Genomic DNA, 12,238 nt, shown 5'->3' with positions numbered 1-12,238 from the left:
AGAGTGCAAAATCACTGCCACATGGATACATAAATTCCTGCAGAATAGGGCCTGCTGTCTTTCACCTCTGAAGTCCCAGCTCTTAGCCCAGGGTCTGACCTAGAGGAGGCACATAACAAATGTTTGTCTGATGAATGATGACCTCAAAAGAGTGAAGCTTTTTTAAAAGAAGAAATGTTTTACCTCTGATATTCAGGACCTCGGGTCTTTAAATGTGTCCTTAAATACAGTTCTTTCAGTGTCGGTGGTCCCAATGTGGCCTTAATTTTGGACACACAGAATCGAAAGGGTTAAAAGTAAAGATGTGGTTCACCAGGAAAGGAATGTATTTTTGTTTTTTTTACAAAATACGGCATCAGAAAACTTCCAGTGATGGCTCCTGTGTGAAAATACCTGGATTTAAATGACAACGGTCAGTTCTTGTGGCACACCCAACAAAACAGAGACAGCATTTCTCTTTTTGCCTCCAAGGAGAATGTTGGAAAATACAATGGCCTCGTCAGAGTTTTCGCTTTATGAAATCCTTTTGTTGTACCTTATGTTTCTTTTCCTGGGTTCATTAATGCTTCCAGTTCTATCCACTTACCCACTCATTCCAGAAGTCAGAGACCCCACTGGGACCCATGGCTGAGAGCCAGGTGTTAGAGTTGACTGGCCCCCTGCCCGGCACCCTCTCTGCAGCCTCTCCGGTTCCCAAAGGGTTAACTGCCTTCACTTGCTTCCCTCCTCCCGCCATTTCCCAACCCCCAGCTTTTCAAATTTCATCTCAGAAGGTGCTCAATAAATATTTCTGGGGCTTTGAATTCTATAGGTTTTTGAGTCAGAGAAGAGGTGACTCTTTTCTTCATCTCTTAATTTCCCAGATCACAGAGCCAAGGATGCCTTGCTTCAGTGCGCCCTTTCTAGGATGGAATTCGGAGGGGCAGCAGCAGGGCAGGGCTGGTTCTAAACTGGGTCTCTGAATGCAGCTGATTTAATTAAACCGCGGCTTTTGTTGGTCTGTGCTATAAAGAGCTCTCCGTCCGTTCCTCCACTGCCTTTCAGCTAAACTTATTCTGCCTCCTGGAACTGGCTACCATAGACCAAGATGGGAGGTAAAGGAGAACAATTGATTAAGAATATTCCTCTTTAAAAATACTTATGAAGCTTTCAGAGCTATGTAAGATAAAGCAAAGAAATGCCACATTCATGTGTTGCATCTCTTGTCTCCATAAACTGCCTTTTAATCTACTTCACTAGGGGATTTTCCTCCTTTTCAAGACTGCATGGTCCCCACAGCAGAGGAGAGGAGAGGGCACTAGAATTTTGTATCTCAGCTTTGGTCCTTCTTGCCTGGTGTTAGCACCGTGAATTCAGCTCTCTTCTCCCCTAAAGGTGAGATGCCCCTGGGGCCAATCCCAGCCTCCATCACGGCCACAGAAAGCTCAGGTCTGAGGATTGAATACCTGAGTCTCTCAGTGTTTTAAACTCTTGCAGTGCAGTGTAAGATTCTGTTCTATCTGTTAGGGACTGGCTGGGAGAAGACAGTTTCATGAAGAAACTATTTACAGAGGTGCAGGCAAGGTTAAGGGACACACAATGGATCCTGCAGCATCCAGAGAGTGGCAATAGCCAGAAGCCATGGCCACCCCTAGGCAGAGTGTCCAGAGCCCAGGGAGGCTGGAGCCTGCAAGAGGGCCGTCCAGCAGGGCCTGTAATCCTGGCCATATGGAACCCTGGTGCCCCAGCTGGAAGAAAGCAAGAGAAGACATATTCTAGTTTCTTTCTCCTCCTGGCTCCCAGCTGCTGGAAGTGCCTCTATCCCAGCCAACCAGAGAGCCCTGCTGTCGAAGTTCCTACAGGTCAGCCTCATGTGGGACAAAACAGGGCAGAGAAGGGTGGAAATGGACCTTAGTATGGACAGAGGACTGCCAGCATGATCACTCAGACCTGAGGCATGACTAGTGGAGGGGAAACCACTGTGTGGATTTATGCAGGGTCGTAAGTGAGAAGGATAAATTGGCTCCTTCTCTCGCCTCAGCCCCACGTGAGGACCCACCTCATTCTCATCTTTGCTAAGTGGTAGAGACAGCCTGCGGCACTCCCTAATCCTGCTTGCCTGTGGCAGTGGAGAGACAGTCCCAACTTCCCTTTAAGCTCGGCCCCATAATTCTGAGCAACATCGGATGCTTGGCACACATGATATACACCTGCAGCAGCAGACACAGTGGAACTGCCCACGGGAAGCTTGCTCTCTGCCACAGAATTCAGGACCTGGCCCAGTATATTTGTCCTCCTTCTGCAGGCTCTTGTCCAACCCCACAGCAAAAGGAGGAGGTGGCACTAGAATTTGTGGATATGGTCCTGGGTTATTCAGGTGGGCAAGAAAAGTTTATTGTCTAACCTTATTCCCTAAAGTATTTCATGGAGCCCAAGACCAGCCAGATACTCTGGAGTCAAATAAACTGGGAAAATCTGCACAGGCTTTCTAGGAAAATTAAAGTACCTATTAGCACATGTACTGTGTAGGCTGGGTAATCCTGCAGTAAAGAGATCTGCTTAATGCCATTTATTCTGTGTGGCCACCAAGTATTTCTTTAATGAAACCCCTGTTCTCATCCCTTGAACCACTTTAAAAAAGATTTATTGAAACAGAGGCCAGCCAGTGGGGTCAGAATCACCAGGGACTAGCCTTTGGGGAAGATACAGATTATTCAGACATAGTAACCCCAAGTCCCTCCAAAGTGAACCTGAACTAAGCAAGCAAATCCAGGCTAATGTTTTTCAAATGGATTAATTTTTTTTTTAGGGCTGGAATAACATTTTCATTAAATAGCACATTAACTTTTGCTGTTTCACCCCAGCAACAGAGCCAATGTCATGACCGTCCATAGCCACAAGAACTCTGGTACCTGTAAGGTGAAGTGTGAAATGCAAAATGTCATAACAGGCCAACTGAGATAGAGTACCACGGCATCGCAGGGCAGAGCAGAGAAAGGTGTGGGATCCGGCAGCCTCCCCCCGCCCCGTACCCCCATCCTGATCTCCTGTCCAGGCTCCACCACTTCCCCACCGTGAGGCCTGGGAAAGTCACTGAACCTTCCTAGGCCAGAATGTTCTCATCTTTACCACAGCGGTTGGGATAACACCTACCTGCAGGGGTGCCGTGAGTGTTAAGTGGGATGAGCCATGTAAACCCCCGGCTCCACGCGTGGAACGATAAATAAGGGACATCCTTGTCACCGTTGGTTTCCCCATCGTTGTCGCCTCATCCTTCACCTCCTCACTCTCTTGCAGTCCTTTAGGCTCCATCAGTTTGGCCATAATTTCCTGTTCGGCAGGTTCTAGGGCCAGACCGCTGACTCCTCCTTCCCCTCTGGCACCAGGAAAGCAGGCTTTTAGGGAACAAAAAGTAAACGATGAACATTCTGGCCTTGCTGAATGTTCATATTGCCTCGTCTTGGCAGAAGAACCGAGGAGCGTTAGCAGATGACCATGCCAGTGGTGAAAACAGCAAGACGTTGGTAGGATGAGACAGTCGCAGGGTGTGATGACAGAGCTTTGCATGTTTCTGGTAAAATCAAGGTTCCGAGACCAAGGTTATGTTATGTTCGCTGTTTCCACACTTAATTTTTTCGTTTACAAATGGTAATTCCAAATTTTGTTTCATGGCACAAAACTGTAACTTTGTATTTTAAATTGTCTTACCAAAATAAATTTTGCCTTTTTGTGCTATGGGTGGGGTAAAGCATAGTATCCAAACTCCAGATTGCCCTGTCTTCTCTTTCTCTTTCTCTCTCTCTCTCTTCTCTCATGTTTTCCCTAATTGTCTTCCCCGCTGAAGGGAAATTTTTCAACGTCAAACTTTTTAGACATATTTTTAAAATAATTTTTTCCCACTTGAATAGCTTTACAATAGTCATAATTTCTCTCTTATCACAAACAATACAGTTGTTTCTTATTTTGAAGACAAAGAATAAATGGATATAATAAAATAGTGAAAATCTTTTAAAAATAACATTTCTCTAAATGATAAATGCATATTATAAAAAAAGTAAAAGAAAAGGCAAATCTGAAAAATGATAATTACCAGCAAATGTTTGATTTATGACCCCCTATATGGTTGAGTCACTTAACTTGGCCCATTTTGTCCGTCACTGCTAGAAGCTCCTGTGGCTCAGTAATTGTGCCTGGTGATGCACAGTCAAATTTGTTTTCATCAAACCACATAGCTGCCTGCTCCTGCCTTTGCTCCACTTAGAAATGTGCTGCAAAATTGTCAGTTTTAACACAAATCCATGAATCATGCCAAGGAATTGACAGAGTCAGAGCAGCTCAGGGTACCTTCTCCTTATCAGCATTCAACCATCACCCAGTGCAAAAGATGTGCATAATGTGTGCGTAAGCCCTTGGCTCATCTTCCATTCTCTCATCTCAACTCTGTTCCATTTTTAACTCATGTTAAAGAAGCTGCGAAAGGCCTGTCCATGTACTTCATTCAAATCAATCGCGAATTGTCCCAGTTATAGGGTTAGAACTTTCTCTACATTGGTTAAACTTCAAGACTGCTCTTTAAGTAATTAACTCTTTAAGATAAGTATCTTTCCTTGTATTGTTGGTCATTTCATCACACTGATTAGGTTGAAGAAACGTTTCATTCATTCACAGTGGCCAGCATCCCTGGGTCTGAACTATGCTATGATTTTACTTTCTGCTTGCCCATTTTTATGGGAATCCACTTGTAAACTCATAAGTGAAAATATTTATTTTCCTTTATCGTGAATTATTCCCTTTATCTGATTTGCTCTCTAATTTTTGATAGCTCTCAAAATTCTCCCACCAGATAAACTGATTTGACATGCATCTCTTAACATCACACTATTTTCTAAGAAATAAAGTATTTTTCCACTGCAAATTTCAGATTCATTTAAGTTCCCTTACCCTGTTTCAGGCAAGCAGAAGATAATTGATCACAGGTAATTCACCCAAAATTTGTAATTATTTTAAGTTAATATCACCTCCTTCATGTTTTCTGAATTTTTCTCAATGACTAAATGCCAAGTGAAATGTTTGCTGGAAAAACAAGTCATGAGTTGTTCTCTTTGTTCTCTCTGTCTAGACATTATAGTTTGTATAGTCACTGTACAAATAAAATTCCCAGTTTCTGTAGCAGATGCACCAGGTGTTTTATACTGTTTCATCATATTTTCAAAACTTACAAATTGCTTCCCTTTGCAGGGAAGATGGAGGGGTGTATGGTTGACAAAAGGGGTGGCAAGACCTCATGTTACCATTTAAGTGTAAAGAAAGTCTATAAATTAGGGATCCTGCTCTTTTTCCCTTAATTTTGAGCCCTGTCCTCTATCACTCCCCTCAGTTACTGGGTTTCCCTGAAAGGGCCCACCAGCCCTGAGTCCACAGACCTGAGATCAAAGAAGACTGTGCTCTCCTCTGCAGGTGTACCTGGCGGCAGGCACCGTATATGGACTGGAGGGCCAGCTGAATGAGCTGGAGGACGCCGCCCGCAGCATCCACAGTGGCACTGACGAAACGGAACTGGCAGATCTGGAGGACCAGGTGGCCACAGCTGCAGCCCAGGTCCACCACGCTGAGCTCCAGGTGAGAGTCTCCTTTCCACCCAGGTGGGGAGTCATAGGGCAAAAGGAGCGGGAGCCGCAGCTTCTGCAAGAATCATTCCCAAGACCATGTGTCAGTTCCCATCAGCTCCAGCATGCTTACATGGACATGGTCTTTCTAGGTGGATCCAATGAATCCCCCCTTTTTTTAAAAGTGCAGTCATCTTCTCCCCCAAATTATAGTCTTGCTAATATATCAGACTGCCCTTTAAAACCTTATGTCAGTTTCCCTTTTGATAAATCGCCTGTCCTATAGGTATGTGGGTTCTCATTCCACCCTAGACTACCTTCCCCTGCCTTTTTCAAACTTGTTGATTACCAACTTAGTGCCATTTCCCCCCTACTGTAGGCGAAACACTTCACAGAAACAGGACTGTGGCTATATAGCTTATCACAGAAAGTGATACCTGCCTTGCACAGTACTTGGAATAGGTTTGGCTTCTGATAAAAATTAGTTCAGTGAGAAAAAGAAAAAAAAATGCTAGTTCAGTGAATGGATGAAATTGGAAGCATGGATTTCTCAGACCAATATTTTGCATGAGAAGCAAGCAAGATTTAGATCTGGCAATTTCAGAACTGGTCACTCTATTCTCAACAACTTTGTGAAGGTACCAGTCTGCATTTTTCTTGGATCTTCCCTTGTCCTCTGTCTCTGTGGATCAGAAGTGATTGTGGACTAAACCACCAATTCCCAATATGGTGTCTGCAGACATATTCTCAGGGGCTCATGACATTTTTTCCTTTAAAAGGGCCCGTATGTTACTCAAGTTTAAGAAATGCTGGCTACTGCAGCATAAGCTCAGTATAGACCCATGGTTCACTAATATTTCTATAAACCCTGCATCTCAAAATGCATCCTTGGAAGTATTGGGGTCAACAAAAACCACTGTAGACGGGGGCAATGACAACTTTGGGTGATAATTATTTTTTAAATAAATATATTTTTTTAAAGTCAAAAATCATGACTACCAACATTATTAACCACTCTTGAGAACAAGAGGGCACCGATTTCTCCACTCTGTGAAAGGATTAACATTGTTAACCAGGAATGGTCTCATCAGACAGAGAGCTCTGTTGACTCTTCATCATCAGCAAGAATGGCTGAAGATCTGCTCTCCAAAAATAAAGATTATTTTTCATAAATGTCGCCCAAAATTTAATCAATTTATAGTAAAAGTTATACAATGTAGGGTCAGATTTTTCATTTTATGAAGAGCATTGTGCAGCAAATACTTCTTGAAGAGTTTTGCAGAAACAGTTGTCTGGAGGATTTTAATGGCTAATTATTTCTGATTCCAAATTTTTCTAGGCTTACATTTTTAGAGCTATTTTATGGCAAAAAGAAAAAAAAAAAAACCCTGGAGTCCCAAATGTCCATTTTCTATGGTTCAAACAGGTATACTAATTTATTAATTTTTATTATTATATGTTACCAATAATACCAATGTTCAATGAACCATACTTTGTGCCAGGAATTGTGCTTAATGTTTTACCTCATTTTGTCCTCTTCACAACCTCATGAGGTGGCTACTCTTATTATTCCCCTTTAATCTGGGAAAACTAAGGCTCAGAAAGATTAAGCCTCTTGCCCAGAATAAAATAGGCAGAAGTGATGAAGTCAGGATTTGAACCTAAGTCCTTCTGATGTCACAGACCAGATTCTTACCCAATCTGTACTGCATGGTTTTCTGAGAAATGTCTTCATCCTGCCAATGGGCATATATTCACCAATTCAAGACTCCTTAATTTGCATGTGTGGCTGTCAGCCCTGCCTTCAGCATCATGGATTGTCTCAACTCGGGGACCTTCTTCAGCATGATAACTCCCCTGTACTGCCAGTTCCTGCCAGAGTATATGAAGCCTCAGACTCCCTATTTGTTGTCACCCAAAGCTTAGTTTTACAGAAAATCTCGCAGAGGGTCTCCTGGAGGATGGGTGCTCACTAAGGAGAGTGTATGTGCTAAAATGTGTTCTTGGATTAACTAGATATTAAGAGAACTACAAACGTGGAGTTTACCTTCTGTACAAGGTGCCTTTGCCTAGTGTGGACGGAGTTGTCCAGATGCTCTCCCCTGCATCATGCAAGTTCATCTCCATGAGCATTCCTGAGAAATCCTGTCTTAACTCTTAATATCACACAAAGCCCTGAGTCCTTCCTCTTTCTCTTACAGTCGCTTGTCCTACACTTGACCTCTTTGCTTTGGCTCCCAGGAAACTCAGAGCCAAATTCACTATTCCCTTTTAGCAAGGGTTCAGGTCATTGAGCATGCAATCTTAAGGATGGCATGAGACATAATTATGTATATAGACCACAGAATGTAAACAAAATAAGCCCTCAGTAGTCTCTTCTTTCTTTATTCTTTGCCCCATGGACTAAAACTTGAAAAATTAACCCCTTCTTGTTCCAGAGTCTGCAGTTAGCAAAACTGGAGGTCAGCCACTTGCTTTGCCACTGGCCTGTCTCTCAGAGTTAGCAAAACTGGGAGGTCAGCCACTTGCTTTGCCACTGGCCTGTCTCTCAGAAATCTCTGAACTAGGCACTCCTTGCTTGCAAAACTGCTCCCAGGAAAGAATGTAGGCTTCTAATCTGTATCAGTTACGAATGATTGATGAAAACTTAGCCAGCAACCTTACTCAGATGTGTACAACTCATTGGTCTATAAACCAAAGGAATGCAACACTCACTGTGTAACTTGTGGAGTCAGAACAGGAAGGCATTTGGGACTAGGAGCCAACTGCCAAGCAGCTTTAGTCTGCTTTTTTTTTTTTTTTTACCTACTGCCACAGAGTTGGCTTTCACCTACCTCCTCCTCTTTTTCTGACAAAAACTGTCAACCCTAGGGTGGGGAGTGAACATCTCCTACGTTTGCTGACCGACCCTTCAGCTCCCTTCTCTCTACATCCCCACTATTCCACCTTTGCCCAAAGAATCCCTCGGTGAATGACAGCAGAATTAAAATGTGTCTTGAGCAGCATAAAATAGTTGAGGGATAATGGAGGCAGAGAGACCCTGGGGTGGGCACACAGGCTGTTGGGCCACCTTCAGGTGACAGGTTTGAAACCCCAGCAGCACTCAAGCTGTGCTATCTCAACAGGACGGCCTGAGCCACACCTCTCCCCTCCACCATGCTGGCCTTTCCCAGCCACTTTTAGTGACCCCCATGTCAGGCCCTGCCAAGACTTCTGAGAATGTGCATTGCGACAAGAAGTTGGACACTGGAGTTCATAAAAGCTCTGCTCAGGACTGGCTATAAGATATAGGGTGCATCGCTTAACCTTCTGCGTCACAGTTTCTTCATCTGTAAAACCAGGGGAATGGTATCTACTTCACAGGAATATTTTGAGGCATGAATGAGTGCATGTATTACAGCACTTAGCATAGTGTTTGGCACATACTAGCTCCCTTTTTTAAGAGCAGGGCCTGTGTCCTCTTCATCCCTGGGACAGGGGAGGACCAGGGTCCTTTCCTGGCACAGAGCAGGCTCTTACCCTCTATATCTGCCTTCAGACACTGTTGGTTGGAAATCTGAGCTCTGCTCAGGAAACTAATGCCCAGAAAGGAGAAGGAATTTCTCATGGCCTCTCGGTCTCCTAATGGCAAGTTGGACTTGAACCAGGGATTGCTGGGCCTCTGTCCTAAAACTGGTACTGTGTTTTGGGATCCATGGAGTTATGGAGGAAGGAACTAGGACCTATTGCCCCTTAAAGTCCAATTCCAGTGTTACCTCCTGTGGAAGCCTCCCAGGCTGCCCCCATCTGAGTCAGGTGACCCTGGACCAGGGAGCCCCTCGTGCACTTCCATGCTTCCATTTATCCCCGGGCTCACTCTCACAGGGTCCCTGATGTGCTCTAGAGATGACAGACTAGGAATTTAAATTTACAAGGAAAGACCTGTGTTTTATTTTCTTACTGCAGTAGAGAAGTGCTTGGTGGAAGTTGAATGAATGAATGAATGAATGAATGCATGAGCACACATCGAAGCAGATTGTTCTTTACAGATTCATAATACTTTCAATAAAGATTCTCCCCTTCTGATCTTTCTCTTTCTGTTGTATTAAGATTTCTGATATCGAGAGCCGGATTTCAGCCCTGACCATTGCAGGATTAAACATAGCTCCGTGCCTGCACCTCACAAGAAAACGGGAGCAGAAGCAAAGGAACCAGGTGCTTTAGCCCTCCTCCCTCACTCCCTGGGAGACTTAGAAGGTAAAATACCTCTCAGCTTTTTAAAGGTGCATTGATCGCTGTGTGCTGTTTGCAGGTGCAAACCATAGACACATCAAGGCAGCAGAGGAGGAAACTGCCTGCCCCACCGGTCCAAGGTATGTTTACATTAAAAACCACAAAGTTCCCAAAGAATTAAGCCTGAATCGTTTTTCCTTTGAGGAACTTGGAAATCTTAGTTTAAGGACCAGATCACATAAGGAGTTCTCACCCAGAATTGCTCTTGTGGAGAATCTGTCATGATTTGGTTTCCCTTGCACAAGCAGACCCTGGAAGAAGAATATGAGTGCCTGTAATTTATTTGGGAAGTGATTCCAGGAAGCACTGGTAGAGGAGGAGAGAAATTATTCAGGATAGGCAGTTAAGCCAATAAAGCATACTTCAATTAGTAGGTTACTTCTGTGGGCAACAGAGGCTCAGTCCTGCTGGGGACCGCTGACTACACAGTTTCCTGCTCAACAGGTAGGAAGCTGGAGTATTATCCTTCAGCCATCCATCATTGGCTGAGAGTTACTCCTGGGGCCTTAACTCCCTGGTACTTCTGAACTGACCCATGCATGGGCCAAGAGAGACCCTCAAGCAGACAGTTGGCAGTGCTTACAGTAGGATGCTGCCAGAATGTGCTGGAATGGTGACTGCCAGGGACATTGGGCAGGGCACCAGAAGCATCTGTCACAGTACCCAACCAAGCATAAAATCTAATGATGTCCATGATGTCATCTTTATCTGCTGGACATTTTCAATAATTTCCCCAGATTCAGGAGCTATGCAAGGATGATTCCAAAAACAGAAAATTAAATTTATAAATTAGAAGAGAAAAAAGTCAGAGAAGTATTTCTCTTGATGCTGCCAGTTTTATCATTCACAAAATTTAAATGAGCACCTGCTTTATATTCTACTTGTTTACCAAAACTCTAAATAAGGGTCCACAATCCCTCATTTGAAACCCTTGGATCCATATATTTTTCAGAATTCTTGTATTTTAGAAATGTAATAGGGTATATGTACTATATATTTCATAACACCCCCATAGTATCTGAGGCAGTATCTAATATTCAAACACATGAATATCCTGCAGAAAAGCATAAAAATATTCACAATCAGCAGTGTGAACAAGGACATTAAATGGCCACACATCAGTTCAGGTCAGGTTTTGCCATCAGATGAACTTTGGCTCCAAAGTTAAGAAGATTTGCAAATTTTAGAGCCCTTTATATTTCAGAATTGCAAATAAGGATTTATGGATTGTAGCAGATTATCTCTGAGCTACCTTTTCCCAGAAACCCACCAACAAGGACTTGACTTATATGATCCATCATAAAAGCAAAAGCAAAATAAAAAGATTCTATAGTCAAACCTGGGCCCAAGAATGAGATGCCTACTATGGAACAAAAACCTGGGCAGTCTGGCCACCTGGTCTTCCTTCCTGAACAAGCAATCATTTCAGCTTCTGGGTCTAACACTCATTCCATTTGTTTCCTCTCAGCTGAAAAAATTGAGGCATCTTCAGTGGCCACCATCAAAACATTTAACCGCAACTTCATTCTCCAAGGCTCCTCGACAAACAGGGTTAAAGAAAGAAAAAGCACCACCAAGGATTTGATGGTAAATGTCATCAGTGTCTTAATGACCATTACTTTCCCTGTTAATTATATCTCCATTCTGTGGACCTTCCTTCTGTAGCTCCCCCATCAGAAGCCCAAGAAGCATCCTTCTTTCATGATCCGGTGGTCTGTTTGGGGAGTGGGGAGTCTAAGAGAGGTGCCCAACATCCTACCTGGTACTGCTAAGCCCTTTGATATATGATACACTCTCTCAGCTCTTAACTCCAGCTCCTTGTAGGAACCAGGTCCAATATAAGAGGTATAAAATTATGGACACAGAAGTGTAAGTTCTCGCTGAGGTATAAGAATTCTTATTTTATTTTCAAGTATTTTCAATATCTCATATTCACTCTCCTTTGAATTTCTTATGAGCCATTAATTACTTGCTGTGTTGCTGATCAAAGTCAGCACCTAAACTATAGGTGGCAAAGGAATAGGCAGTGGGTAATTGCACAAACTCTGGAGGTCATAAAAGAGGGATAATGGATTGTTGGCCTGAACACAGTATTTTGGCAAATACTCGGATGCTGGGAAACAATGATTTAGTGAAGCTGCCTTAGTGATACTAGTTATGCTAAGGGCAGACCATGCCTGGAACAACAAGAATGAAATGGAAGGGAATTATTCTGCTGTCTTTTATGCATCCCTCCTTGTTCCCTCCCCGCTCCTTCCCCTCGATGTCTGTCATGAGCACAGAAGCAGCAGACACTGAAATAATGGTGGGCTTGTCATTTAGAATCACAAATTACTGCATTTCTTTAGCAGTATTGCTGTCCATCACCTTTCCCTCACTGG

General features: G+C 43.4%; 1 protein-coding gene across 5 annotated transcripts in view; it reads left to right on the top strand.

The window, feature by feature from the left end:
• Positions 1 to 11,633, top strand: part of MYRIP (myosin VIIA and Rab interacting protein) — a 343,444-nt gene extending 331,811 nt beyond the window's left edge. For 3 of the 5 annotated variants that reach the window (XM_077129737.1, XM_077129738.1, XM_077129740.1), the window contains 4 exons: positions 5,437 to 5,598; positions 9,675 to 9,779; positions 9,877 to 9,937; positions 11,326 to 11,629. In XM_077129737.1, the coding sequence (XP_076985852.1) occupies positions 5,437 to 5,598; positions 9,675 to 9,779; positions 9,877 to 9,937; positions 11,326 to 11,522 (525 nt within the window). In that variant the 3' untranslated portion in view covers positions 11,523 to 11,629. Of the gene's footprint in view, positions 1 to 5,436; positions 5,599 to 9,674; positions 9,780 to 9,876; positions 9,938 to 11,325 lie in introns of all 5 variants that reach the window. The other 2 variants (XM_077129739.1, XM_077129736.1) reach the window with 2 other exon arrangements.
• The last annotated feature ends 605 nt before the right edge of the window (positions 11,634 to 12,238 follow it).

The sequence above is a fragment of the Tamandua tetradactyla genome, chromosome 15, assembly GCF_023851605.1.
Source record: "Tamandua tetradactyla isolate mTamTet1 chromosome 15, mTamTet1.pri, whole genome shotgun sequence".
Classification (NCBI taxonomy): Eukaryota; Metazoa; Chordata; class Mammalia; order Pilosa; family Myrmecophagidae; genus Tamandua; species Tamandua tetradactyla.
This window is presented reverse-complemented; position numbering and strand designations above follow the sequence as displayed.